Below are 23238 nucleotides of genomic sequence, written 5' to 3'. Positions count from 1 at the left end.
TAAATAATAGAAATAACGACGTCATACTCAGTTCAACACTTGGTCATGTGGGGATAGGTGAGCAATTCAGGACCATCATGGTCCTCTTGTTTGTCCATGTAAAACCGACTGTCTACGCCCATGAGTGGCCCTCATAGATCAATGACTGATCTTTTTTAAATTTGAGCGAAATATGATACCAATAACAGTAATGTATTTTAGATTTCGTGGCGGGTAGTATCTGTGTATCGGGTATAGATTGTAAAGTAATTATGGGCTATTTTGAAACCTTCAAAAGGTGTTTATAAATTTATGTTCAGTTAGAAGTAATTATTTCTTTTATGGATTTTTATTAATAAGGTAACTGAACATTTTACTGTTTTCGTACATCGAATTACTGATTTTATGATATGTATGTCTTATAAACCCTTTTCCATTTGTCAAGATAGGGACTGATTGACAACATCTTTGTATTTAACAAAATAAGGAAGCTATACTTGCCCACTGAGATTAACATAAATATTGGTGTGAAATATAGTCATGTTGTACTTCCACATCGGAGAAAATTATCAATGTATTTTCCACTGGTATTAAAACCAATGAAATGACATGAATAAAAAGAAATCTGCTTCACTCTTAACACAAGATATCGGGAGGTTAAAGATGCATGAATATGTTATTACATTTTGTATATTTAAAAAATCTAAATCGATAGAACCTCTCAAAAAGTGGTTTCAGATTATTTCTATTACATTATGATTATTGATTTCCGTTTATATTACAAAACTTGAAATGTTTGTAAAGACTTGAGTTATACATTCAATGCTGCGAGGATTTTATCTGGACTCTTGATTACTTTTTTTTCACAATAACAAATATATGAAACGTTCTAAAATATACTGGAATATTGATTTTCTATGACTAAAATTGTCATTTTATTCAAATTGGAAACAAAAATGAAAGAATAACATATATTATATAAACGATTATTATATAAAGGTGGTCGTTTTATAACCCGATGGCCCCCACTTTATATGTCAAATGATAGGCAGCGGCCTCTTCTGTTTTCGTAAGAGGCGACTAATAGGGTCTTAACACTTGGTTTTGCTGTAACTCTGTGATTCCAGCAGGTATGCAAATTTTGATTCCATACCTCATTGTTTTTATTTCAATGTAAATGAGATGTGAAACCAAAATTTGTAGTCCTGTTTGGCGCCATATAACCTATACTATGTTGGGGCGCCGTAAAACCCAAATAAATAAATAAATGTTCTTTTTTTCCAGTTTTAAACTTTCAAGCTGTCTCTGCGTAGAAGTGGAGATACATAACATTTCTTTACCGCTCAATACAGCGTTAGATGCCATTGTTTGAAAAAGGAGCTTTCTTGAGTCAATTTTAAGTATTGCAGTTAACGTAGAGAAGATGGAGAAGGATACACCGACACCTATTTCCGCCGACGAGGCTGCGTTCAGGAACCCGCCGCCTACGTATGAAGAAGTAAGTGTGTTGTAGGATGGGTTACACGTACAGGTTATTGCGTCAATATAAATGTATCGTGTTGCATCGTGGAAATCATTGTTTTAATAATCTTTTAAATGTATTAGAAAGTAGCTGAAATTTATGCATGCATGAAGCCAATGAATGGGGCAAAACTTTAGTTCAAGCAACAGTACATGTCTATTACTGTTAAAATAAAATCGTTCCAATAAATTCTAATCATGAAAGCAGATGTGATTACGTGACACAAAAAAGATCCTCTAGATGATCGCTTTTCGAACCACTGAACTTGTTGTCTAAAGTTCACTATCTAGAGCTACCTAGGCGAAACAAACTGTGTTTCATACTTGTTACTTATCGTAACTACTCATCGTTTAGAAGTAAACTAGATTTGACCATTTACAAAGAGTCTACACGTGTGTGTTCGGGTTTAACGTCTTTTTCAACAATTTTGTAGTCATACAAACGACGGTGTCTACTTGTAGCAGTGAGCACAATTCCCAACTTTATAGTGCTGCCTCACTGGAATATCATGCCGTATACACTTGACATGATACCCCACCCAGTCACATTATACTGACACCGGGCTGACCAGACTCCTAGCACCATTCTCTAAATGCTTTGCGCCAAGTGAGGAAGCTGATAATATCATTTTTTACGCTTTTGGTATGACGCGGCCAGGGATCGAGCCCACGACCTCCCGCACTCGTAGCGGGTGCTCTACCACTAGGCTACCATTTACAAATAACAACTGAAATTCACTTCTTTGTTCGAAACTTACCACGTAGGCGAATTCTAACACATACATATTACATGTTTATCTCAAATCCCTGTTACCTCGAAATATGTTCTGTATCAAAGATTATAAAACCACGTTTTGAATACCACGCTTCTGTCTGGCTCATCCTGAGCTTAGTCTTGAAACTGACCAATGCCAAGGCTGCACTCTGAAACTGGACACAAAACTCAAACTCTGAAACTGGACACCAAATTCTGAAACTGGACACCAAACTCAGATTTACAGTCTTAGAACCAGTTGTCATTTATCACGGTTCAGCTGCATTCTATGATATGAGGAAATAAAAATGGTTTAATCAAAATTATTATTAATTTTTCCGACATTTCAGATAATGGGTGTGTATCAAACTTCAATCAAAAAAGAACAAGTGGTCAGCCAAGAGATGCCTACACTAGCATATATTGATATCATGCCAAAATGTATCAGCAAAGGCAATATAGCTGGGAATGTAGCGCCCAAGTTCGAGAGTTTCAGGTAATATACAAAAATGTATGTCATATACAAGAAATGTAATCTTAAATAACGTTATTGAGCAAACAGAGGAAAATGGTATGCTTTTACTTGCAGGCAGTAAATTTCAACGACAGTTTATAGGACTGTTTCTAGTCACACTGTAGTAAGACGGTACTACATTATATTTCCGTCGGGTGTAAACGGTAACAGTTTCTGCATCCTGTAGTCGGTGCCCGAAAGGTAATGATAACTCTTAGGCAAATGAAGGGAAGTCTGCAAATTACAAACATGTCTAAGGTTAACATGTAAAGAAACTTATGAGCTTTTGCCGGTCGCATAGGCCGAGGGTTATGATTCAGGATCCAATACTCGGTGTCACAGTAGAATTATGGTCTCTGCTTTTCCATTTTTTTTCATGTTGCATTACCATGATTCACATATTAAGTATCAAACCCAAATGCTATTGGCATTAAAATATACAGTCAATCCGGTATCAAGCGACAACCCAATTTAACAAAAAAAAAATCTGGCTGCTTTGGGCAGGTGACTGGTTAAGAAAACTTGAAATAAGAATGAAATGTCAGTTTGATAAGTTGCTGACTGGCTCTTAAAAGCAAATGACAGGTAAAAGTGGCGGTGGCCGCTAGGGTAGGTGCAATCCAAACACTACACAATTATTCGAATTACATAATACTCCACATAGGACTGGTCCCCGTGTATCACAAGGACGTGTTAATGTCAACATGTAACAGTTACGTTTAATTATTTATTCCAGTAAGATTCTTGAAGGTGCAAACTGCCTGCTACAAGATAATCCGAATATGGCAATATGGAAGTGTGAGTCAGTAACTAAGAAACTGTACGCGACCAAGGAAGGGACATTGACCTACGAACTCAATACTATGTTCCGTCACGAATCTACCTTCGGATTCCTTGTGTACATCAAGGGACTGAGGTAACGATGAAAATTATGTGATGTTTCCTTTTCTCAATTTAGTTGTGGTTGACGTCGCGTCAGAAGTTGAGACTTACTCCGATTTCAGAGTAAAATAATGGGGTTAGAGGTGGGGGCAGAGGGCGGTGGGATAAAAGACGGTTAATATTTTAACCCCATCTGCCTTCGACGGCGAATAGAAAGTAGATGGTAACGCTCGTAATTTACGTCGTTTTTTTGACGTTTCACTTATTAGGTTCAACTTCTGACGCGACGTTTTTACTAATTTAAATATCGAATGTTTAATTAAGCACGGGTGGTAAACGCGCAGTCCAATTCCCGCTGGGAATACGCTTAAAATGGGTTGCGCAACGTCCGGTGCCGCGTAAAAAAAGACGAAATTGAGGTATGTAAAGTTATGATTTTGCTTAGTATGAGACAAAAATAATTTTTCTCCATAAAAGCAAAATACTATTCGACACAAATATGATAATACAGATAATATATATAACTTTATTATGTATTAAGCCAATTCTGGCCCATGTACATGCATCAATATAACATAATCACAGAAGAAATAACAATGCAACTATATAAGATGTGTAAGCAAGATGACAATAGATATATCAAAAGATGAACACTTCATACCAAATGCATGTTATATCTTTGAGAGAGGGAGAGACTGTGAGAGCATTATTTAACATTATGACAAATATCAAGTGTTACATCATAATAGAGACTTTTTAACATATATTACTGACTGCTACATTGAATTAAAAATCAAGTTTCGTTTTTCAAACGACTTGTAAACATACGCTGAAAGTCTTCTTAAATCATTAACATTTTCAGTTTTGATTAGTTCCATAAATTTGATATAGTTAGGATGAAACCAATAGTATCTTTTAATGTACTGATGCCTTAAACCTGTATATAGAGAGCACTCAATAATAAAATGGTATTCATCCTCCAATACATTACAAAATAAACATTTTCTTTGATCCAAAGGTACGCTTACAGGTTTTCTCCATCTGCCACTTTCTATTTCTAGTCTATGTGATGACATTCTTAGTCGAGACATACTTATTCTATGTTTTTCAACAATGACATCATTTAAATATTTCTGAAAAGTAAAAGTAGCTATTGTTCTGTAAAATAAGGCACGAGAGGATCCCTGTAAGCTGTCGTTCCAATTTTGTTTAAATATATCATAAAGACGAACCTTCAAGGTTTGTAAAAATATATTGATGTCCCCAACACCTTGGTTTAACTACACCTCATAAAAACCTAACCTTGACAATAAATTTCTAACACTATGTACCCAATTTATATGATTAGGGTGTAATTCAATATCATTTTTTAATAGAACATACATCTGTCGTGCATATTTTACCTCTTCGCACTGACACAATTTTAACCAGTATTTTATAATGTGTAAATATCTGTGCGTAATATATGTCACTCTTCCAGTTTCACCATATACAAAAGCATTTTGACAACAAACTTTAACTCCTAACAACTTTTTACAGAAACAAAGATGGGCTCTTTCAATATGTGTACCCTTGTTAAAACCCCATATCTCTGAGGCATAATTCATAACCGGTGTAACTAATTTATCATAAAGATTCAATATATGTTTTGGCGAGATATATGTGAACTTATACAAAAACTTATTAAGTTGAAAGGTGGCTTTCAGTGCTTGGCCTGCTAACATTTTGTCCATCTCGTTAAAAGCACCACCTGTCGTAAAAAGAACACCTAGGTATTTAAATTTGCTAACAATTTCTATTTGTTCATTATTATAAGTAAATGCTAAATTATCTGGCAACCGACCACCTTTTCTAAAAATCATAATTTTTGTTTTCTTCGTATTAACAGTGAGCTTCCATTTAGAACAATAATCATACAAAACATTTAAAGAGTTCTGAAGACCGTCTGCAGACTGAGAAAATAATATAATATCATCAGCATATAATAAAAGACAGAGTTTCATAGTACCAATATCAATACCTTCTATACCTTTGTTTATGAACGTGTCTTCTATGTCGTTTAAAAACATGCTAAATAGGAAAGGAGAAAGACATTCACCTTGTCTGACCCCTAAATGACATTCAAAAATATCACTGACATTATTAGAGAGTTTAACTTTTGATTTTACATTATCATACATAGACTTAATAACATTTAAAATTTTCCGTCTTACTCCTGTTCTAATAAGTTTGTACCATAAAATGTCTCTCACAACCAAATCAAAAGCCTTCTGAAAATCAACAAATGCACAGAAAAGTTTTTCATTACTATTACACATATGAGAAATAAGGCTGTTTAACACAAAAATATTATCTATTGTTCCCATATGTTTACGAAAGCCAGCTTGCGCTTCAATATAAACATGATAGTTTTCTGCCCACTCCGTAAGTCGGTTGTTTAAGATTCTGGTGAACAATTTACCTAAAACACTTAAAAGTGTTATACCTCTATAATTGCTTGGCTCTCTAATATCACCACTTTTAAAAATGGGAACAATAAAACCGTCGCTCCAAGAGTCTGGAAAATAACCTATATTTAGACATTTGTTAAATAACTGAGACAAGTATGGTAATAAAACATCTATTCCGTGTTTGAAAAATTCATTTAATAATAAATCTGGACCTCCACTTGTATTACTTTTCAACTGCTTAACTGCTTTCAGTATTTCTGTGTGACTAATATGTTCATCTAATTCGGTGAACATTATTTGAAGTTCCCCGTTTAAATACCTTTCGTTAAAAAATAAAACATCTTCATCTGCCTGATAAAACATATCCTCAGGGTTATTTATGGCTTTAAAATATCTAGCGAAATTATCCGGGGTAAGAGAGTTAGGATAACTACCGCTAGTTAAACCCTTCAACATTTTCCAATACTGCTTAGCATTATCTGTCCTCGCTTTAATCAGCTTATTAGTTTTTTTCTGTCTATGTTTATAAGCTTATTTCTCAGTACATGCTTATACTGAGACCGTGCCCTGCACATATTTAGTCTGTTAATATCACTTTTACAGTTTCTATATGAATTTAAACAGTTATAGAATAAGTCACGCTTTGAAGAACATTCATCATCGAACCATTCCTCTTTCCGCCTTTTATTAAAACTACCAGTACTTCTTGGTACCTGCTTAAACAGAGGTGAACATACTTCATCCATGATTTTCAAAAAATCAGAAATATTTTCATCAACCTCGTTGCTGTGTGAAATATTATTGAAATTATTTGTCAAATTAATTAATTCATTTACAACAACGTCACCTGTCAATTTCTGTGTATAATCATGCATTTTATCAGAATTCCATTTATATGTATATTCAATTCTATCACAGTTATTTTCCTCCGGAATATTTATATCCGACGTATATGCCTGTAAGCTAAAAGAAACTACACAATGATCAGATAATATATTCGGATCTAATACTTCAAAAGAGTTAAACAATGCCATAATATTTTCACTTGCTAGCACATAGTCTACTAGGCTACTACCTAATGGTCCAATGTAAGTGTATTTACCAATACTGTCCGTCCGTTAAGAATTCTAAGCCCCGACTGTTTGCAAAAGTCTAACAGTAGCGTTCCGTTTTGATTTGTTACAAAGTCTTGTGATACTCTGGGTAAAACTTTATCGGGCTGGTAATTTTCTGGCAGAAATGAGCTCAAATGTACATTTAATTCATCTTCGTTAACAAAATCATTTAACTGGCCAATCCTGCTATTCATATCTCCAAGAACTATAAAAGAACAGTTGTCATTGGTACTACTACTTATTCTTACTATCTCGTTAATAACTCTATCATAAATATTTGTCTCTGTAAAAGCTTCTCGTGAGCTCCCTTTTGGAACTACATAGCAAAGACATATATATACATCATGTTGTAAATCAAGAACTGAGTCTTTAAGTTTCAGCCATAATATGTCATCACTGTCCGCGCTGTATAAAGATACATTATCAATAATATCAAATTTCACATACACAGCAATACCACCAGAATTCCTTTTAACAGCATGATTTTTCACCGTCCTATGTAAATTAAACAACTCAAAACCGTCAATATTCATATTTACGTATTCATTTGACCAAGTTTCTGTCATGAAAATTATATTATGATTTTTGAAAACAGCCCTTAATTCAGGGGATTCCAGTTTGTTCACATTTTTTGAAATAAGACATTGTATATTTAACAGCGCACATTTTATCGACCGTCTCTCCCTATTGTACTATTGATCGGTAGGATTATCTCGAGACTCGCTTATCCTGTGATTTGATAATTGATCATGGCCGCCCCCGCTGCTATAATTAACTGAACTATCAATCTCCACGTGCTGTCTGTTGTCTGCCCCAGCAGACGACACGTTTCTATAATGCGGTACGTTAGTCGGTTGAACGGTCGTACCTGCTGCTACTTGACTGTATAACATTTTGTTTAATTGCTGAGACTGTGCTGGTATATTATATATTTGATTTCCAATGTTTGCTGGTCTCTCAGGCTCGATCCGCTGGTTTGGACTCGGCATACTAGCCTCGCTTGCAGAATTGTCAACATCAGTTGACACTGAATAAACACTACGGTTTTGCTTACTACAAATATCGTTTTGGGGATTAAACAACTGGGATCTGTCTCTGTTTAAAATGTCGTGCCAGTCGGGAAATTCGTCCGCTACCACTCGACCTTTGATAATAAATTTCGCAGGGTAGGCCATTTTCGCATCTGGACCAAAAGTTTCCCTTTCGCTGCGAAAGCGATCCCAAAGTCTCTTCCGCGCGTTGGCGATTTCTTTTGGGTAATCCCTGTCAATGCTAAATCGTGAGTTTCTAAGCTTTTTAGCCTGCTGCAGGATATATTCCGTATCCTGATAGTCCCGGAATGCCACAATTATCGGTCGCCTAGGAGTCTGTGTAATACTTCTCGCGCGGTTTAGGGAACCTAACCGATGCACACGCTGGACATAAAACTCTCCAAGATCTAGTTCTAAATAGTCACTAAAAAACTCAGAAAGTAGTTCATACGTATTTTTTGATCTCACGTCCGCTAGGCCGTAGAAAATAAGATTATTGCGCCTGGAGCGCGCTTCAATATCTATACTGTGGTATGCTAACTGTTTCAAGTGACCATTTCTCACGCTAATGATATGCTCCAGGGTATCAACTTTTCGAATTGTGCTATTTATTTTCTCAGTCATTGACAACAAAGATCTATCGTTCTCGTCTAATTTCTCTAATTTTCGAAACATCATAACTAATTTTTCGTCGGTATTCAACGAATAAAATGAATTGTCACTATTTGATGTTATAAACGAGCTACCTGTAATTTCATGTGCATGTTTCTGTCCCCCTGTATTTATAGGGGTTTGATCACACCCCGCCCACTGCTGTAGTGGGATATATCTGTTTGATGTTGGGACTGCAAAAGTCACATTCTGTCCATTCGGGGTACTAGTATTCCACATATTTTGTAACATATTGCACAAAGTTCTCGTCAGTTACTTTCGTCTACCCTCCTAAGTCCTTCAAAAGTCTCAAAAATACCAAAATTTTACACTCTCAACACTGACTGAAAAAATACGTCCGCCATCTTACTTCACACCTTATACATATTATGTGTAAAATATCTGGTTTGTAATTTATGATTCGGCTCTATTATCACAAAAACTCAGGCGAAACGAAGAGTGAAGAAAGTATGAAATCAACAAAAATGGAAGTTTCTGACCTCATATGCCTAACCTGAGGACATCTGATGCTTTTTATGATAACTCAACTGTTATAAAGTAACGAATATCAGAATTATTTGCTTCTAATCCTGCTTACGGGGACATAATTGACAAAAATCATCGGGAATGGGGTTGCGCACCGGGATCGGAGTTGCTCGCATACATCATAATGTATATAATGTATACGCGCAACTCCATTCCCAATAATTTTTTGCCAATTTTCTTTCCCGCTGAGCAACATTTCATTCAAGTGTATGTAATATTCATGACTGTTTTACAATTATTTGATCATTAGAAGCGTCACATTTCCAGAAAGAAGGCACACGAGTTAGAAATTTTGCATTTTCATGATTCCATACTTTTTGACAGTTCGGGCCAGCAGAGTTTTCGTGGTAACAGAGCTGACTCTTAAATGAATAAGCTGGTATTTCACACATATGATCTGTAGTCATTTTTGTGTCGAATAGCATTTTGCTTTTCTTTCGAAAACACTCGTAAATGTCTTATTATTTACAAAAACCAAAACCCACCTACCTCGATTTTATATTAATATTGATGCGCAAAACCATTACCGGACGTCTCGCAACCCATTTTAAGCGTATTCCCAGTGGGAATTGGACTGCGCGTTTACCACCCGTGTTAAGAGGATCAGAAAAAGTTCAATGTGGTGGGCATGGAAAGGCCACAAGAGGTCACATGTTCAAGCGCCGCTACTACTAAAATGTTCTAAAGTTTTCAAAAAGCCTTAAATGAAATAAAATATTATAACTGTTTTAAATGATAAAACGAATTTTGACATTAATAAATCGTTTCTAAATTAATTTATTCTTAGAAATGAAAATAGGCGAAAACTTGAAGTTTGAATATATATGGTTCTCTTAGTCATTGTCGTGGGTTGTCGTCTGTTGAAGGCTCTGGCTGACAAGAGATCCGAACCCCAAAGGACCTCCTCAACAAATTGGGCTGCGGAATATTGTGCCACACAAAATGACAGTTGAAGTGCCATCACGAGGATATTATAGGTCAGTACACCAGCTGGTCAACATATCTGGTATCTTTCATTGTGTGTTTGAATACAACTTGCAGAGGTTGTCAGAAAATAGCCCGATAACCGCGCAGTAATACACCGATACGTTGATGTTGTCTCTTTACCTTTTTTATATAAATGGTGATCTATCAAATATCTGTTGAAAAGCGATTTTCTGCTTGCAAAACAACTGTCTTTTGTCAGAACATGTTGTGACATTTCATTAAGATGTAGACTACATGGTAGAAATCTTTGAATCGAAATCTTTATATCCGATATGTCATCAAAGTAAGGTTTCAAAAACACTCTAAATACGTAAACTCTGAGCTTTATTTTTTTAGCTCACCTGTCACATAGTGACAAGGTGAGCTTTTGTGATCACCCTTTGTCCGTCGTCCGTCGTCAGTCCGTCCGTCCGTCCGTGCGTCCGTCAACAATTTCTTGTCTGCACGATAGAGGTTTCATTTATGATTTTATTTTTACCAAACTTGCACACAACTTGTATCACCATAAGATCTCGGTTCCTTTCTTGAACTGGCCAGATCCCATTATGGTTTCCAGAGTTATGGCCCCTGAAAGGGCCAAAATTAGCTATTTTGACCTTGTCTGCACAATAGCAGCTTCATTTATGATTTGAATTTAATCAAACTTGCACAAAACTTGTGTCACCATAAGATCTCGGTTCCTTTCTTGAACTGGCCAGATCCCATCATGGGTTCCAGAGTTATGGCCCCTGAAAGGGCCAAAATTAGCTATTTTGACCTTGTCTGCACAATAGCAGCTTCATTTATGATTTGATTTTAACCAAACTTGCACACAACTTGTATCACCACAAGATCTTGGATCCTTATTTGAACTGGCCAGATTCCATCATGGGTTCCAGAGTTATGACCCCTTAAAGGTCCTAAAATTTGCTATTTTGGCTTTTGCAGCCATATAGAGACTTCATTTATGGTTTGATTTGATACAAACTTCCAAATTATCTTCAACAACAATAAATCTTGGATTCCATGACGAATCTGTCAGATCCAATCGTAGGTTCCAGAGTTATTTTATATCTGATTACCTCCCCTGATTGTAATCAAAATGGATTTATATCAGTAAGTACTTATAGGACTTATTTGAAATTTCATTATTGTCATTAGTTGGACTGAGACAATCACGGTAGGTAACTATGGACTGATTTTATATCAAATTACCTCCCTTTATTTTAAATTAAAATGGGTATATCTCCGTAACTAATGAAGATACTGATCTGAAATTTCATTCATGTCAACAGATGGACTTGGACAATCAGTGAAGATACATATTGACTGAATTTATGATAAATTATCTCCCTTTATTTTTTATCTAAATGAATACACCTTAGCAGCTTCTAATGAGATTGGTTTTAAACATTATTTATGTCTTCTTTAATATTAGATAACTCTTGACTGAACATTTATCGATTAGAACACTTTACTAATATATTGTTGTATAGGCTTGTACTCTGTATCTTCTACATGCAGACACCAATGCATGATTACCTCCCCTGATGTTAATAAAAATGGATTTATCTCGGTAAATATTTATAGAAATAATTTGAAATTTCATTATTGTCTTTAGTTGCACTGAGGCAATCAGGGTAGAAGGCTATGGACTGATTTTATGTCAAATTACCTCCCTTTGTTTCAAATTAAAATGGGTGTATCTCAGTAACCATTGAAGATACTGATTTGAAATATCATTTGTGCCATCAGATGCCAGATGGACTCGGGCAATCAGGGTAGATAACTTTTGACTGAATTTATGACAAATTACCTCCTTTTATTTTATGTAAACGAATATATCTCAGTAGCATCTAATGAGATTGGTTTTAAATGTTATTTAAGTCTTCCGGGGTAAGGAATAGTCATGTTGGTACAAAAATGCAGCATTTGGGCCTAGGACCCTCAAACTTGGTATGGAAATTGGCCCTGACTAGGTCAAAAGGGACTGTTACAAAAAATGTTTATCCTGATGATATTTAATGTGTATGCCCATGTGCTCTATGTCAAAACTTGATCATAGCATTTTGAGCAATGGTACTCAGGTGAGCAATACAGGGCCATCATGACACTCTTGTTTTTTTTTCAAATCCCTGTCTCGGTTTTTATTGGCCAAATCCGCCTGTATTTTGAAGATCAGGTTTTTACGAGTGGTGTTCAATGAATACACAGTGTTCTTATTTTTTCATGTATCATAAAAAATCAATGAAACTTGCATATGAGGGAATACTTAGATGATATTTCAAAATCATATTTTCGTTAGACGATACATAAATAATAGGCATGTTCTGAAATATGTTATTTTAATATTCGAATTTAAATATGTTCTTATCCATCATATTTTTAAATTTTAGCAAAAATGGGATCAAAAATAAAGATATTAGAGCACTTTTCCCGGTATATTTGAGCACCCCTCATAGATAATTAGTAATAAATATCGTCTTTTACAGTCAAATAGTTTTCATTTCAGATACGACGTATTTCTATGTGTATTTTGCAATTATTATTTCAGAGCGGGTAAGGTGACTATTGAGGGTGTTGACTACAAAATGACCAACATGCATGGCTTAAATATGTTCAATACGTTTGAAAATCTCGGTGATACTGTAAAGAGATTGCAAGAAAATCTTGCGAATGACCCCATTCCAGGTTTGTCTCATAATATACGTGGTTAGTGTAATATCCTGATTGGGGAGCAACTTCCTTTATCAGTATACATATGTAATCCGGATTGTACCGCTGGTCTAGAAATTAATGTTCAAAACCTCTGTTCGCTTTATTTCTTGCCACAGTCAAGTAGAGTTGCCGGCTTGAAAAAATTACATGTAAAAGAAAATTCTTCAAAAAACTCTTCAAATGGACTTACTGAGAAGAAAAAATGTCCACAATTTTACCCTGCATTAGTGCTTTCTATTAGGATTTGTATTGTATCATTGTATCTAGACATGGTGCCAATACAAATTGTTACTTTCATTGTGGTCTGTATAATTTATAGGCACAATACTGACAATTGAAACAGACAGAATCAAGTCTTATGAACAGTTTAAGAGCGACCTTGACCCCGAGGCAACGTGCTGGACAGAGAACAAGTCCAAGTTCCGGAGGTTCACACAGGTTATCCGGATATTCTACATACAGGGAACTTCGGCCAAGGAAGAAATAGGTATGGCAACAAAATATTTTACACTACTTTTTTTCAAATGTCTTTATGTCTTTCTTGACTGTTGCTTGCTAGAGGGTACGGAGGAGGGGGAAATATTGATCTAGATGTATGGTATTTGATTTTGTTAACACATATTTATCGGTGCAATGAACTGGTCCTTGGCGTCTAAATAGAATGTAAGTTGTCTGTTCCTAGTTGTGAGCTAAAGGTAAAGGTAAAGTTTTATTTACCGTCGCCTGGTGAAACAATTAACATAAGCTCTATAGAGCTTTTCTGCGACCTTATATTAAGAACAGTTAAAACCAATTATACCTCACCCCCAGCAATTTGCTGCTACCCATTTACAGCTGGGTCGACTGAGGCAATCGTGATATAGTGCCTTGCCCAAGGACACACCGCAATGGGAGTAGCCAGGATTCGAACCAGGGGCCTTCACCTCCGTAGAAAAGCGTCTTAGCCCTCTCGACCAATGCGTCCACGAGCTAGAAATATAAGCGCAAAGTTAAGTTAGGGAACTGAACATCTGATAAGAAGCTTGTTTATTTGTTGCTTGGCGTACCATCACATTTTAGATAAGGCGAACTTCCAGCTTAATATCCTAGTATGTGCCATACTGAGCACTATTTTAGGCAAGGGCGTTCGCTTGGTTAGAACCACCTACCAATTAGTTAGGTAGAAAACGTGTGAGTGTCGAAGTCAGACCATCAGAGTTAAATGGCAAATATATTCAAATGTAGCGACCTTACAATCAACCACAGAAGCAGTAGACACAATTACAGCATAAATATGTCAAAAAAATGTTAATTTACTAAAAACCTAGTTTCCTTTATACATCATGATCATGATGCATACAGACAATATTTCTCCCAATAAAGTGAGCATCAATGGACTCATTTTCCGATCCAAAGGATGTAAGTTGATATTCTCCTTAACATATTAAAAGAATGAACAAAACTATGAGGAAATGAATGTTTACCTGTATCTATACCAGGCTACGAAGAGTTTGTACCGGAACTAACTGAAGCCCCAGACTCTCTCAAACCTTGCAAGTTTGAACCATTTGAAAATCTTATGTACAGGCTGGCCACTTGGGTGAGGGCCAATCCGGTAAGGCATTTCTCTACTTCTGGTGGTCCTCATAACGTTTCATTGACAGGTGTGTTGATGTCGTTGTTTTTTTTTTTTATTATTTTTTTTTTTTTATTTTTATTTTACTGTTACTTATAAAACAATCTGTAGTACAACTTCCCCTTTTGATTAATTCTAAGAGTTTGATATAGCATGTTTCTCGTCGATATCTTTTGTTTTAGATGCAATATCACTATGAAATGCCAGTGAGACTCCATGCCCCGTATGCTTTATTAATTAAAATCGGACTTTAAAATATGCAAACTTTTTCTTGTTGCTATTTTTATATCAATATTTTTAACTTTTACAAAACTTTACTAAGAGACAGTTGTTGTAAATATAACAAAAAGGTATATCATTCTTAGCAGGAAATATGCATTATAAAAGAACTTAATTGTAGCGTAGAACTTTGGTGAATATATTTGTTTACAGGGTGTACGGATCGTGAACATTCAACAGTATGATGCAATAATCAACAACAGTTTTAGTAAGTAATCCTTTTTCACAAATGCATGCCATTAGTAACGTAGCATCCAATATTTGGTCAATACCCCAAAGTTTACATAAAGTTATTACAGTTGTACATGTCTTAGCAACATGCCTAAATCTGCCACTCAGCTTGAATTGTTGTTAAATGTTCAACATGTCAGAAGCAGCCACCTGTGTTCAGCAGCCAAATTGGGTCTCTCCCTTGGTTGACTGCTTCATACAAGTTTGGCTGAAAGATTACGCTGAACTTTTCATGTATGTGAGAAAGTAGTACTGTACATAGATCTATTCACTTCATTAATCTTTCAAATTCAGTAAAGGACACACTTACACGAACTACCTTTTATTTGATAACTCGTGCTGACAAACTTGTGCGGCATATATGATTTCATAAGCACAAATTTAGTAAACTACAGTTCAAGAAATATTTATATCATTCGTTTTTATTTCTTTCTTTTCTTCTGAATGAAATCAACAAAAATAACTGCTAAAAGAAATACGAAAATCCCTTCTTCACATTCTCTTTGGATTCAGATATTCTCATCCGGGCGCTTGATTAGATGTGAGACCACCTCATTTCTAGTCAACAGAAGAATTTTACTTTGCCATTTACTAATTAGACTTTCAAATGCGTATTTTCAATTTATAACGTACGTTTATTTGTCTCTTGTTTCAAGCGAGCTTTGAATTGCTGATCCCTATCTAACCATTACTAAAACATTTTTTTTCGAGTACATGCTTCAAAATTATATGCCACTGATGGCCCATAACCGGTTAATGAAATATATTCTCTTATTCATATTATATACCTATATAATTTCCGTCAAAAAATACGGCTTGTATTTCACAAGCAACTGGTGAACAGTTATAAAAAAAAATCCGTACTGAACCTTTTGTATTGTATGTTGCCGGACAACTTCCATTTAAAATGAATAATATGGCACAGTTCTATCAATAGCGCACACAAAAAATTCATTCATTTCTATTTTAACACCGACAAACATTGAAAATCAATCAATCAAAAATGATATTATTTTGTCTGCATTTAACAGGTAGTGTAGAAGTATGTTCAGACTCTACAGACGACTTTATATCTACGTTTCTTGACCAACGCTTTACCAGGACGCTACGCGTTTTCTATACCAAATCGTCTGCTGTGAGAGGTCTTCCCGCCAATTATATCACCAGTCGGCTGTTTCTACCTGCACGCACTGGACCTAAGTCGTTCGAATGCATGACGCAGACGATGGATAGAATTGATGCTTGGCTTCGTGTTACGGGTATATTAAAAACGTCAATGTTAACAATTTAGTGACAGCGGTGGGTAAATAAGTGTAGGAAATTCCTATAATGGTAATAAATAGCAGAGGAATTAGAAATTTCTCGGCGATAGCAATAAACTGCGGTTACATATAATAATAATAATAATAATAATAATAATAATCGGGACTACGCGTTTTATCATAATAGTTATGATTAATTTAAAACTTGCGATTGTTTAGGGGAAAATATTAATTGCACCAAACGCCTGTAAACTGAAGTCTTAATATACTATTCTTTGTGTAATAGTTTCCTTCAGTATGATACTGCCTATGTTGTATACACCAATTTAAACATTATGTATAAAGTTTCACTCAGAAACATGAAATTGTTGATACTGGTCAAATATATTGTCCGTTTAAGTGGATCTTTCAAAGTCTATTACATGTACTTCCAAAGCTCGTATTATAAGTAACTTACAGTGAACTTAAAAATACTTGCTTTTCAGGTTTACGTATATATTCAGAAATCATGATATCAAGTTTATCTATATATATTTCAGGTTTACCTATATATTTCAGGTTTACCTATATATTTCAAGTTTACCTATATATTTCAGGTTTACCTATATATTCGGTAGAAACAGTAGATTTATTGTTTAATGAACATCAGCAACTTGGTGCAGAGTACCTAAAATCGGATTACAATTCCCATTCGATGTCTGGAAAATACTGGCTTACAGCTGTCAGGTAAATGTTCTTATCTAACCGTATAAAGTAGATCTCTGGATCTAATGTCTGACAAACATTAGTTTAATGCTCTTATCTAACCATGTCCAGTCGATGCCAAGTAAACACCAGTTTACAGTTTAATATTCTTATCTGAACATATCCAGTTGATATCTGACAAACAGTGGATTAAATAGAGGATATTTGGTTGTGACGTTAGAAAGACGCACACAGCATAAAGTTCCATTTTATTTTATTTTTTGCTGCATAACGTTATGAAATTCTCATTGAGTAAAATAATTTGAATGGAGAAATATACTATAAAGAACAAAGTGCCACTACAATTTTCATCCTGTTTTAAGCAAATAATTTAAAATTCATACACAATGAATAAGTACATCAGCATTAACAGTGAGTGATATGGATTATATCTCACTGATAAAACACAGTATTTCATCAGTTAGCATAAAACAAATGTTCTTAACTAACCATGTTTGGTGCAAATCACTGGTCTAGTGCCTTTTTCTAACCATGCCCAACCAATATCTGGCAATCACTGTATTAATGGTATCATCTAACTATGTCAGTGCAATGTCTGATAAATTCTGGTTGCAGTTATCAGGTAAATTTTCTTATCCGACCAAGTCCCGAAGTTGTATGGCAAACTCTGGTTGCAGTAATCAGGTAAATGTTCTTATCCAACCAAGTCCAGTAGATGTATGGCAAATTCTGGTTTTACAGTAATCAGGTAAATGTTCTTATCAGACCAAGCCCAGTAGATGTATGGCAAATTCTGGTTTTACAGTAATCAGGTAAATGTTCTTATCAGACCAAGCCCAGTAGATGTATGGCAAATTCTGGTTTTACAGTAATCAGGTAAATGTTCTTATCAGACCAAGCCCAGTAGATGTATGGCAAATTCTGGTTTTACAGTAATCAGATAAATGTTCTTATCCAACCAAGCCCAGTAGATGTATGGCAAATTCTGGTTTTACAGTAATCAGGTAAATGTTCTTATCCAACCAAGTCCAGTAGATGTATGGCAAATTCTGGTTTTACAGTAATCAGATAAATGTTCTTTTCCAACCAAGCCCAGTAGATGTATGGCAAATTCTGGTTTTACAGTAATCAGGTAAATGTTCTTATCCAACCAAGCCCAGTAGATGTATGGCAAATTCTGGTTTTACAGTAATCAGGTAAATGTTCTTATCCAACCAAGTCCAGTAGATGTATGGCAAATTCTGGTTACAGTAATCAGGTAAATGTTCTTATCAGACCAAGCCCAGTAGATGTATGGCAAATTCTGGTTTTACAGTAATCAGGTAAATGTTCTTATCCAACCAAGCCCAGTAGATGTATGGCAAATTCTGGTTACAGTAATCAGGTAAATGTTCTTATCCAACCAAGCCCAGTAGATGTATGGCAAATTCTGGTTTTACAGTAATCAGGTAAATGTTCTTATCCAACCAAGTCCAGTAGATGTATGGCAAATTCTGGTTACAGTAATCAGGTAAATGTTCTTGTCTAACCCAGCCCAGTAGATGTATGGCAAATTCTGGTTTTACAGTAATCAGGTAAATGTTCTTATCCAACCAAGTCCAGTAGATGTATGGCAAATTCTGGTTACAGTAATCAGGTAGATGTTCTTATCCAACCAAGCCCAGTAGATGTATGGCAAATTCTGGTTTTACAGTAATCAGGTAAATGTTCTTATCCAACCAAGTCCAGTAGATGTATGGCAAATTCTGGTTACAGTTATCAGGTAAATGTTCTTATCCAACCAAGTCCCGTAGATGTATGGCAAATTCTGGTTACAGTAATCAGGTAAATGTTCTTATCCAACCAAGTCCCGTAGATGTATGGCAAATTCTGGTTACAGTAATCAGGTAAATGTTCTTATCCAACCAAGTCCAGTAGATGTATGGCAAATTCTGGTTACAGTAATAAGGTAAATGTTCTTATCAGACCAAGCCCAGTAGATGTATGGCAAATTCTGGTTACAGTAATCAGATAAATGTTCTTATCCAACCAAGTCCCGTAGATGTGTGGCAAATTCTGGTTACAGTAATCAGGTAAATGTTCTTGGTTTAAACAGTATTTTATTGACATAATTACATCTGTTACACTAAATTGTTAAATGTACAAACATATAGGATTGAGTAGAAAGCTATAAGCTTTTTCAAAACTCTCTCCCTATAACTAATACAATTTCAATGGTAACAATATAAACAATCCATCATAAATGTTCTGCTTGCAGTTTCTTCGTTTATGTATGGTATCTGACAAAATGTGTCAACTGTAATTTTAAAATAGATTGACAAAAAGATCTTTTGGATAAGAAAATTAAAATGTTTATATGAAACTAACTCTAAAATATAAGTGCTTTATCCTGCAATAATATCTAAGAAGATAGGGATAGGAAGGAAGGAAGAAAAATAGAGGAAATGGGGTCGATAGGTCAGAAATGCCACTTAAGACACATGGAGGTTTAGGACTTTCGCTAAAGCTATGAAGAAGGGCTAAACTGACAGAGAACCTGGAATACAAATCTATTATTACAGCTATTAGTGTTCAGAAATAAAGAAATGCCACTTAAGACACACGGAGGTTTAGGACTTTCGCTAAAGCTATGAAGAAGGGCTAAACTGACAGAGAACCTGGAATACAAAGCTATTATTACAGCTATTAGTGTTCAGAAATAAAGTAATAAAGGAATTACATATCAAATCTCTTTGTCTTCTGTATATATTTATGTACATGGAGAGATATGGAGTTGTTAAGTCTGCTTGGAACTGAGGAATCGCCATGTAACAGTGTTTTAGTGTAACAGTGGTAATTGGCCTAATACAGTTAAGTAGTTCTGTGCGCTCTCTCTGATAATTAGAACAGCTGAAAAAGAAATGGTGTGTACTTTCCACCTCGCCAAATGTTCTTATCCAACCAAGTCCAGTAGATGTATGGCAAATTCTGGTTACAGTAATCAGGTAAATGTTCTTATCTAACCCAGTCCAGTAGATGTATGGCAAATTCTGGTTACAGCAATCAGGTAAATGTTCTTATCTAACCCAGTCCAGTAGATGTGTGGCAAACTACGGTTACAACAATCAGGCAAATTTTCATATCTAACCGAGTCCAGTATATTAAGGAAATACTGGCATCAATGTTATTATACAACCATGTCCAGTTAGAAGTGGCCTAATATGTTTATCTAACTATGTCCAGTAGTTACCCAGGATGACAACAATTGGGTAAATGCTCTTATTTAAACATGACAAATTTTTATCTGGATATTACTGACTTAATGATCTTATCTGGATAAATGGTAACATCAAAGTGATGTCTGACGTCACGGGAGTGAACTAAAGTCATTACATAATTTTGGTAATACACTAGTGTAATAAAGCTTTGACGTGGACGTGGTTAGTTTAGACAGTTAGGAAAAAAGAAAGTTTGATGTTACAGCAGGAAAAGCTACATGTGATAAAAAGAATATTATGTTTAGGCCTTTCCGCATTGAAATTATCAAACTCGTTGAATAAAACTGAAAAGATGCTCGACAGAGCTTCGCACTTAAATCTTTACTATTTATTCAACACGTTTAATAAACTCAATATGCAACTCATATGATGTTATGTCACTAGATGTATGGCAAATTCTGGTTACAGTAATCAGGTAGATGTTCTTATCCAACCAAGTCCAGTAGATGTATGGCAAATTCTGGTTACAGTAATAAGGTAAATGTTCTTATCAGACCAAGCCCAGTAGATGTATGGCAAATTCTGGTTACAGTAATCAGATAAATGTTCTTATCCAACCAAGTCCCGTAGATGTGTGGCAAATTCTGGTTACAGTAATCAGGTAAATGTTCTGGGTTTAAACAGTATTTTATTGACATAATTACATCTGTTACACTAAATTGTTAAATGTACAAACATATAGGATTGAGTAGAAAGCTATAAGCTTTTTCAAAACTCTCTCCCTATAACTAATACAATTTCAACGGTAACAATATAAACAATCCATCATAAATGTTCTGCTTGCAGTTTCTTCGTTTATGTATGGTATCTGACAAAATGTGTCAACTGTAATTTTAAAATAGATTGACAAAAAGATCTTTTGGATAAGAAAATTAAAATGTTTATATGAAACTAACTCTAAAATATAAGTGCTTTATCCTGCAATAATATCTAAGAAGATAGGGATAGGAAGGAAGGAAGAGAAAATAGAGGAAATGGGGTCGATAGGTCAGAAATGCCACTTAAGACACATGGAGGTTTAGGACTTTCGCTAAAGCTATGAAGAAGGGCTAAACTGACAGAGAACCTGGAATACAAATCTATTATTACAGCTATTAGTGTTCAGAAATAAAGAAATGCCACTTAAGACACATGGAGGTTTAGGACTTTCGCTAAAGCTATGAAGAAGGGCTAAACTGACAGAGAACCTGGAATACAAAGCTATTATTACAGCTATTAGTGTTCAGAAATAAAGTAATAAAGGAATTACATATCAAATCTCTTTGTCTTCTGTATATATTTATGTACATGGAGAAATATGGAGTTGTTAAGTCTGCTTGGAACTGAGGAATCGCCATGTAACAGTGTTTTAGTGTAACAGTGGTAATTGGCCTAATACAGTTAAGTAGTTCTGTGCGCTCTCTCTGATAATTAGAACAGCTGAAAAAGAAATGGTGTGTACTTTCCACCTCGCCAAATGTTCTTATCCAACCAAGTCCAGTAGATGTATGGCAAATTCTGGTTACAGTAATCAGGTAAATGTTCTTATCTAACCCAGTCCAGTAGATGTATGGCAAATTCTGGTTACAGCAATCAGGTAAATGTTCTTATCTAACCCAGTCCAGTAGATGTGTGGCAAACTACGGTTACAACAATCAGGCAAATTTTCATATCTAACCGAGTCCAGTATATTAAGGAAATACTGGCATCAATGTTATTATACAACCATGTCCAGTTAGAAGTGGCCTAATATGTTTATCTAACTATGTCCAGTAGTTACCCAGGATGACAACAATTGGGTAAATGCTCTTATTTAAACATGACAAATTTTTATCTGGATATTACTGACTTAATGATCTTATCTGGATAAATGGTAATATCAAAGTGATGTCTGACGTCACGGGAGTGAACTAAAGTCATTACATAATTTTGGTAATACACTAGTGTAATAAAGCTTTGACGTGGACGTGGTTAGTTTAGACAGTTAGGAAAAAAGAAAGTTTGATGTTACAGCAGGAAAAGCTACATGTGATAAAAAGAATATTATGTTTAGGCCTTTCCGCATTGAAATTATCAAACTCGTTGAATAAAACTGAAAAGATGCTCGACAGAGCTTCGCACTTAAATCTTTACTATTTATTCAACACGTTTAATAAATTCAATATGCAACTCATATGATGTGTATGTCACTAGTTAAACTGATATTTGGTCATACACATGCTTTATATTAACAGAAAGAAGCATATTACGTAATTCGCCTTAATGGTCAGAATTACACACGTTGAATACTTTTAATATGTCCGAAACAATGGAAGAGGGAACTAATTTCATTACATTTTACTGGACTTAACTATAGACTCCTGTTTAAAATCTACAACTCACTGTACATGGATATTTTCTTTGTCTTTTGGGTAGAAGAAATGATGCTTTATAGGAGAGTCATAAGAAAGATGTATACATTAAGTTTAATTCCCATTATCCTCATACAATTGTTTATTTTTCTTCTAGAGTTTTGACATGAAATTTGAAACTATTGATGTATTTTAAAAAAAAACCAAGCTCTTTTATTTCAGAGTATACTTCAGTAGACCATACAGTGAGCCTGACCCCGCCCTTCTTCCTCCTCTTCCTCTGTATATGACAGGCGGGGGTGGTTCCAGCTCGTGTAATATTTTATGATGATCAGTAATCCAAACAGTGCTTCTAGTGAAAGATCAACCTGTGGACGAGTTGCACGTGCTCTAAATTGAATAATTAATCATCAGAAACATTGTGTCTATACA

At 35.1% G+C, this 23238-nt stretch overlaps 1 protein-coding gene across 1 annotated transcript; it reads left to right on the top strand.

The window, feature by feature from the left end:
- The first annotated feature begins 203 nt into the window (after positions 1–203).
- On the top strand, positions 204–23210 carry LOC123540686 (uncharacterized). The gene is made up of 12 exons (XM_045325954.2): positions 204–339; positions 1264–1477; positions 2605–2750; positions 3505–3684; positions 10310–10420; positions 12964–13100; positions 13447–13614; positions 14606–14721; positions 15175–15229; positions 16284–16511; positions 17111–17240; positions 23029–23210. Exons 2-12 carry the CDS (start codon positions 1403–1405, stop codon positions 23132–23134), a joined length of 1452 nt encoding a protein of 483 aa, XP_045181889.2. The 5' UTR covers positions 204–339; positions 1264–1402; the 3' UTR covers positions 23135–23210.
- The last annotated feature ends 28 nt before the right edge of the window (positions 23211–23238 follow it).

Source organism: Mercenaria mercenaria, chromosome 15 (assembly GCF_021730395.1).
Source record: "Mercenaria mercenaria strain notata chromosome 15, MADL_Memer_1, whole genome shotgun sequence".
Classification (NCBI taxonomy): domain Eukaryota; kingdom Metazoa; phylum Mollusca; class Bivalvia; order Venerida; family Veneridae; genus Mercenaria; species Mercenaria mercenaria.
This window is presented reverse-complemented; position numbering and strand designations above follow the sequence as displayed.